At 41.3% G+C, this 7,591-nt stretch overlaps 1 protein-coding gene across 1 annotated transcript; it reads left to right on the top strand.

Moving 5' to 3' along the window:
- LOC115743090 (type I inositol polyphosphate 5-phosphatase 2) lies at positions 1 to 5,012 on the top strand. Its single transcript, XM_048276936.1, has 11 exons — positions 1 to 249; positions 342 to 447; positions 543 to 635; positions 982 to 1,072; positions 1,147 to 1,251; positions 1,769 to 2,600; positions 2,884 to 3,068; positions 3,938 to 4,040; positions 4,238 to 4,386; positions 4,585 to 4,803; positions 4,939 to 5,012. Exons 1-10 carry the CDS (start codon positions 220 to 222, stop codon positions 4,787 to 4,789), a joined length of 1,899 nt encoding a protein of 632 aa, XP_048132893.1. The 5' UTR covers positions 1 to 219; the 3' UTR covers positions 4,790 to 4,803; positions 4,939 to 5,012.
- Positions 5,013 to 7,591: the final 2,579 nt, after the last annotated feature.

Below are 7,591 nucleotides of genomic sequence, written 5' to 3'. Positions count from 1 at the left end.
TCCTTTCTATTTGATCCTAGTACGAATCTTCCTTGTATTTGGCGTCAAGCAAGCTTCCCTATAAATATAAATCTCCTCAAACAGCGACCTTGATTTGCCTGTGCCTTCTGCTCACACTTTCAGAGACTTCTCTGCTTTCAAAGTCCACGGTACTCTTGTTTGCTTGAGGTTGCCATTGCCATTGCCATTGCCATTCCAAAGTTTGATCATCATTAGACTATGAGAACCTGGAGAGGAAACTGGTCCGAGGTAGATGTGCTTCTGGGTTCCTAGGCGCTGGTCCGATGTTTCGTGATGCCGGTTTTTTTTGGTATGTTAAATGCTGTCGCATTGGGTTGCAGGCATTCTGGCCTTCCGTTGTGATGAAGAAATGGCTCAACATCAAGCCGAAGGTGTATGACTTCAGCGAAGACGAGGCCGACACCGAGACCGAGAGCGAAGATGATGGTATTTTTTTTTTTTTCCAATCCGGCTGTTTGTGTCAGTGTGAATGTTGATCATTTTATTGTGCTTGATCCATACCTTCTGCAATCCCCATCCAGCTTCCTCCTCGAAAGATGAAAGAGTTCGTCGAAGCGGCAATTATTCTCACACTATGCAGAGGAACCAGCCCGAATGCCCGAATCCAACTTCAGGCACTATACCTTCTCTCTTTCGATTGATTTTCCCTCGAGATGTTTCCCATTTCCGTGGAGAATAGCATAGCATGAGGTCTTAAATACACATGGATATTGCCGTTATCGTTTCTCCGCTGCTCTTTTGTTTAGGACTAGGACTGGCATGAAAAGATTGTTCTTCCGTTTCAAGTTTCTCTTGTTGCTAACTCCGACAGGGCTCTGGTTGTTGTATCATTCTTGAAGAATCTTCTGGTTACAGACCTTTTTAATCCCAGTAGTTTCGCGTTATGTCAATCATCTTCTCGGGCTTCTGTCCCTTCTCATCTCATCAAGTCTCTTGTATGCTTTTGTGATGACCGTGTCACAGAATCGCGTGTGAAGTGCTCTCAGTTCAGACACAGAAGAGGGAAGTCAGAGACTTTGCGTGCTCAGTACATTAATACAAAGGATGTGAGGTTTGCAATAGTACCATTGCATTAGATTTCCAACTATACAGCTCTCTTTCTCTAACGGATTTTTGCTTATGAAGGGTGACTATAGGCACTTGGAATGTTGCTGGGAGACCTCCGAGTGATGATCTTGAGATCGATGATTGGCTTTGCACCAAAGAGCCGGCGGATATGTACATCATTGGGTTATTTCTCTCTCTCCCCTCTCGCAGCTCTCTGTTTGCAAGGAATCTGAAAGTGTTCATACACTGTGTTAGATTGTTTTCTAAGCCAGTCATCGACATAGTAGTTTGGCTTCTGTAGTCGGGGTTCCTCCATGATTTGAAAAGTTCCATGTGATACTAGATGAGTCTATGCTAGACAGTAGTTACTGCATCTATGGATCATTCTTGGTCAATCCATTAAACCAGCAATAACATATCAGGCTGTCTATGACTAGTTTAGCTTGAACTACATGACATAGAGAATAACTTCTTCCTGACTGTTGGGCCGAACCTTGGGTTACAAGCAAGTTATGGCTCACACGCGCCTGGATTTGCATGCCTCGTGGATTTAGGTTTCTTTTCTCCGTGCTTTTGTCCGAGAATCCTGTTTGGTGCCTGCAAAAATCTCGGCCTACTGCATGTTTGGACAACTTTTTGATGACAAGAAGTGTTCACTGGCTTTGATCTGATTTTTAAAATTCAAAGCATTTAATTACAGGTTCCAGGAAGTGGTTCCGTTGAACGCTGGCAATGTGTTTGGAGCAGAGGATAGCAGGCCGATACCGAAATGGGAGGCTATTATCCGTAGAACCTTGAACAGGCCTTTGGAAGCTGAAACCAGGCACAAGAGCTACAGCGCTCCACCCTCTCCAGTACTAAGAACTTCCTCCGCTGCTGATTCGCTAGCAGATGAGGCGGAGACTCGCGCATTTGAGATGATGAGTGAGCAATATGCTGGAACAAGCTGTGACTTTGACCTGGAACCGCAAAACTTTCAGGAAATGATGGGTTTGGGGACGAATTTACATATAGAGAGGATATTTAGTAAAGACACCCTCAGTCAATTTGACTGGCCCGAACGTCCACTGGATACAACTCCTCAACTCTCTGCCGGCGCCAAATTGCGAAGAGTACTCAGTAGTTCTGGAAGGATTGGCTCTACATGGACAGACACTTCTTTACTTTTCAGTTCTCAAAACTTTTTTGTTAATAGCAGCCCATTAAGGAGATCATACAGGAGCTTTGGAGATCTAGGATTGGCTCTGATGGAGGCCCAACGGACGCCCAATGTTCTTGACTCCCCTCTTGATGCTGTAGATAGTTATTCAGAAGAGGAAGATGATAGTTTTGTGGAAACAACTCCAGTGCAGCATATGAATGAAGTTAAAACAGATAAGGCAAAGCAACGCCCTAGATATGTTCGGATAGTCAGCAAGCAGATGGTAGGAATATACATTTCGATCTGGGTGCGTAGGAGGTTGAGGAGACACATAAACAATCTCAGAGTCTCTCCTGTCGGCGTCGGTCTTATGGGTTACATGGGAAATAAGGTAGCTCTTTCCTCTTTTGCTCTAAGACTTAACGGAAACATTACGGCAAAGATGGTGACACGAAAACAGCATCTTCTTATTTTGGGGATGATGCCTAAACCTGAATAATAGTCACACTTGATTATCTTGTCATGCTAAAATGTTCGCAAAAACTTGCGTTGCCTGTAGAGAAAAAGCCTAAGGCTGCGGCTACTCTCAAGTTCCTTGTTTGTGCATTGATAATGTTTGACACAATAGAGATGGTATCATATTCACCTCAATGTATTTTGCTTTTCTGATGCAGGGATCTGTATCCGTGAGCATGTCGCTTTTCCAGTCATCAATATGCTTTGTTTGTTCCCACCTGGCCTCCGGTCAGAAGGATGGAGCCGAACAAAGACGCAATTCCGATGTGTATGAGATCCTACGCCGTACTCGTTTTTCACCTGTCTTCAATTCTGATCGACCACAGACAATTCCATGTCACGAGTAAGTATCGTTTTTGCAATAATCACTGCCATGGAAGCATCAATTCATCTTCTTGCCCTGTTCTGCTGGATGATTTGATATTAAGTGTCAATCTTGCAGCAATAATAGTAAGAAACAAGTTTCCATACTGTGGCATCAAGTAGAAGTCATGAGATCCGTTCACTAGGCATGCTTTAGCAAACAGCAGCTTCTTGATATTCCATATCGCAATGTCATTAATCTTCTTGCTGTCACAACTTCTTCCCCTGATAACACTACATGCCTTCCTGAAGCTGAACCTTTTCTTCAAAATGATATATAGGTGAGGAGGTAAAAATAGAATAGGGTTGAAATCCAGGTGAAAACATTAGCATGAGCAACCTAACTTTCAACTGGGATTCGGCAGGGGAAAGAAATTCCTCTGCCGAAGATGATGCTCGACAAATGAGACTCACATCACCCAACCAAAGCAGAGAGCTTTTATGATCCCGCAAGTGTGACTATATGCAGAAAAAATTCCTTAAGCTTGTTGATTATGCAGTACAAATCTAAGAAAGAGATTATGCAGTAAATGTGAGCTTTGGCAAGATTACAGAAGCATCTCCGCAGAAAATGATTCATGACAACCAAAGCAGTCATTGGATTGCAACAGAAGAGCACTATAATAAATCCCCGAGAGAGTGATTATTGGAGATAAAGATCCTAAGGCTAGTTTAACATGGAACACTGTTAGGGCTTCGGTGCAGGCTTCTATGAGACTTGAGTTGAAAATGCCCCCAGGTTGCCTCATTAGAATTGAAAAACCATTAATCTGTCCGAGCCTTATTTAACGAGTTTAGATCATGTCTGTCAAAAATTGATCCATTTGGATTGTTCTGTAAACAGTCGAGTATTCAGTTCGGAGATTTGAATTACCGTCTCGGTATGTTGGATGCGGAAGTAAGAAAGCTTGTTGCTAAGGAACAGTGGGATGAACTCATGAACTATGATCGGGCGAGTAAAGAAACCTGTATTTCGTGAAAACCAACACGCTTCTTTTCGACGTCTCTTGTTTCCTTTCCCACTTCATGGAAGATGTAGCCTTATAATTTCAAAGAAGAACTTGTTTTCCCACCGGCTATCTCAACTGTACAAGGATTAGGCAGTGCCAATGATAAATGGAAATGCTGAATGATACATTTCATTTGCAGTTAAGCAGAGAGCTCCGTGGAGGACATGTTTTTGGGGGATGGAAAGAAGGCACGATAAACTTTCCGCCGACTTACAAATATGAAATCAACTCCGACAGATACGTTGGCCAAAACCCGAGAGAAGGGGAAAAAAGAAGATCGCCGGCATGGTAAGTTATGCATCTCCGACAAGGATGACTGAACTTGATATGAATTTCTGTGGTTTTCAACTGATTCCATATTAACTTCTCTAGTCAAACGAACTTGTTTTACTGATATGACCCGATCATGCTCAACACGAATGATCCGACAGCTATGACTTGAATGACTGGAAGACTATCTTCAATTACTTCTGGCCGTATCTGCAGGTGCGACCGGATACTGTGGTTGGGGAAAGGAATAAAGCAACTTTCTTACAAACGAGCAGAGATAAGGCTCTCGGATCATCGGCCTGTCAGTTCAATCTTCTCGGTGGAAGTCGAAGTTCTGGACCATCGGAAACTCCAGAGGGCTATCAATTTCACGAGTGCTGCCGTACAGCCCGAACTCCTGCTGGATGAAGATGAACTATAATCTGGAAATACCAGGTAACTAAGATCCATATGAGAAGACCCCTTTTTCCCTTGTTGCTCAGATTTCATCCTCCAAATTGTCGATTTTAACCCCCCCATCACCATGTATTGAAATTTGAAACAGATCATGACTATCCCTTTCTTTGGCAGGACTGAAGATTTTACAGTTGCAGGGACAGAACACACCAAATTTTCCATTTTTAAAGTGCTGTTATACATTGGACCAAAAAAAAAAAAAAAAAGTGCTGTTATACAATGTCATTTGTTGATCTAGAAAGCGACGACTTAAAGTGGCAAAAGGAATGGACCCAAAAAACAAAAAAAGTGGCAAAAGGATTGTAGAACTTGCTGAAAAGTTTTTTCATCAGCTGGAATCTGCATCTATGCACCATTTTCCCAATTATTTCTACTCGAGAGCTCTTTGTAAATTAAGACAACTTTCCTAGTTGTTTACTTATTCGTCCAACGACATGAGAGAAGATTTCATATGACAAGAACCTTGCAGATCAACAATATCTAGGCATCATACTAAAAATTCGGGTTGATAGCTTGCCTCATCAGTTGACATCTCATTCTAATTAAGTAAAGAGTACTGATTAAAATTTCAGGCATACTAAAAGACTTGAAATGGCACAAAAAGATGGTATCTTTGAGAAGAGACTGATACATCGGACACCAGAATAAAGAAATGTCATGAATCCAGGGGAAAGTCAGGACACAACATGGAGAGGAAGAGAAAAGATTCTCCAGATGACAATCTTCTAAGATATACAGAAATAAACGAAAAGGAAGACTTCACTCTTTTCAAATGCACAAACTCAGGCAAAATCATTCCCCAAATTCTTTGTTTGAAATACATGGCACCATTGCGATCAGTAAACACCGCTGGTTATTGAACAATTGCCATCCTGGAAAACAAACCGCACTTTGCAATTCTTCCATCTTTTTCTTCCGCACCATTGTCGGTAAGTCAATGCTAGAGCTGTCCACGGCAATCTTCAGAGAGAGAATTGTCATGGCTATGTTGGTTTCGCTCCATAAACCTGTCAACAAACCTAAACAAATTTTCCTAACTACAGCACTTGTTGAAGCGAAACTAGGAAGTGACAAAATAACAATAAGCAATGAATAGCAAACCAAAACTCAGAGCCAGTAAAATCGAGCAACCCCAAGACTACGACTGGTTGCCCAAAAGAAAATAATGTGTCTTCCAATCCTGCGAAAAGAAAACACTGACTAGAGAGAATAACTTCGTCACATAAGCTCATGTCTATTGTCCAAATATCACCATTTCCACCAACCCCAACCAAATGGATATCTGCCCACTTGGTGGGAAAATCATTTCCCAGGATCAGACCATTCTCCCTGGAAGCATATCAACCGTCGGATTTACGAGACTGACGAATTTAACAGTTCATATGCTGTAGAGACCGAGGGTCCCCTCCATTCAATAAAAGCTCCAATTGGTAGGGAGAGGAAGGCAAGGAGTTAAGCCAAGATCGGAGTCCAAACCTTGGACATATCTTAATGATGCCATTCTTTGTGAATGGAACAGAATTGATTCATGATGACATCAACTGCACCCACTACGTTTAATGATCATGACGGATCCCATCCATAAAAACTGAATCCATGTATGACTTCTCCAGCTTCCTTATGTCTTGGTTGTTAAAGGTCTACATGAAGGAGAAAACAATAGATGATCCTTGAACTACTTATTTTTATCTGCACCAGCTAAAATCCAAATGTCATGCAAGATTGTCTAACAACCATCACCATAATTTTTACATGGAAATGATGGTCTTGCAAAAGACATGACATAATTTCATTGCCAAGTGCTCTTTAAGACTGATGATCCCAGAACCAACTTTTTGTCCGCAATAAAACCTTTATGAAACTACCGTTGTGCTTGGCAAATGAGAGAAATGACGTAACAAAAGTTTGGTAGGTAACAATATTAAGTTTTCATTCCTCTTCCGGTCCAACAATTTTAAGATTTTAAAATTTTAATATTAGTCGAAGAGGTGGCACAATGAAGAAAATTTTTAGATTTTCCCTACCTTTAATGGGTTTAGATAAGGTCCACCATAGGCAATGGCTGATCTGATCCACAAAGAACAAATTCATTTCAGATTTTTGCAATTGCATGTGTACATGGCTAATAGAGGCATACAAAAGGGAGCAAAGAGATGTAATCCCAAGACTACCTAACATTCAATACACTTGCAATTAGTTTATGTCTGAGTGTCATCCTCATTGAAACATTTATGATCAACCTATTGAAACCTTTATGATCGAGCATGTTCTTAAGACATGTTGCGCCAGCAGAGAACCAAGTAAAGTGCATGGCCTGCATACCCTTGAACACGTTGCACCAGCAGAGCAACAAGCTAATTACATAAAAATCTTCCCTAGACTTGCCATGAATTGAATCGTTCACATGAGTACCAAAATCCAGCCACTCAGTAATCCATGATTCTAGTGCATGAAAGAATTTCACCAATGGGGCATATCGGAGAATATAAATCTGCAGGTATCATTAAGTCATTACACAAGCAAATAGTTTCTTTTCCGATAGATGCCATCAGTAATAGTTACATTAAGAACTTCAATAACATGGCCGGACCGTCGGATTCTGATAAAACCATAACAAAAACAGGGGGGGAAAGGCAAATAGAGGACAAAGTCTCACAGAAGCAAGCAAGAATCAGTGGTTTAAAGACAACAAATTTTTTAAACAACAAATGTTCCTTCTTCATGTCCAAAACAACTTACTAGTTCAGAAAAAGAAGTAGAACACCAG

This window comes from Rhodamnia argentea, chromosome 3 (genome assembly GCF_020921035.1).
Source record: "Rhodamnia argentea isolate NSW1041297 chromosome 3, ASM2092103v1, whole genome shotgun sequence".
Classification (NCBI taxonomy): domain Eukaryota; kingdom Viridiplantae; phylum Streptophyta; class Magnoliopsida; order Myrtales; family Myrtaceae; genus Rhodamnia; species Rhodamnia argentea.
The sequence above is the reverse complement of the archived record's forward strand: the minus strand, read 5'-3'. Positions and strand labels throughout refer to the sequence as shown.

Bases quoted from the DNA above. Each gene is read 5' to 3' on its own strand.
- LOC115743090 (XM_048276936.1), top strand. From the start codon at position 220: ATGAGAACCTGGAGAGGAAACTGGTCCGAG. The intron at 448-542 runs GTATTTTTTTTT...ATCCCCATCCAG, and splicing joins GACCGAGAGCGAAGATGATG to CTTCCTCCTCGAAAGATGAA. The intron at 3,069-3,937 runs GTAAGTATCGTT...TAAACAGTCGAG, and splicing joins CAGACAATTCCATGTCACGA to TATTCAGTTCGGAGATTTGA.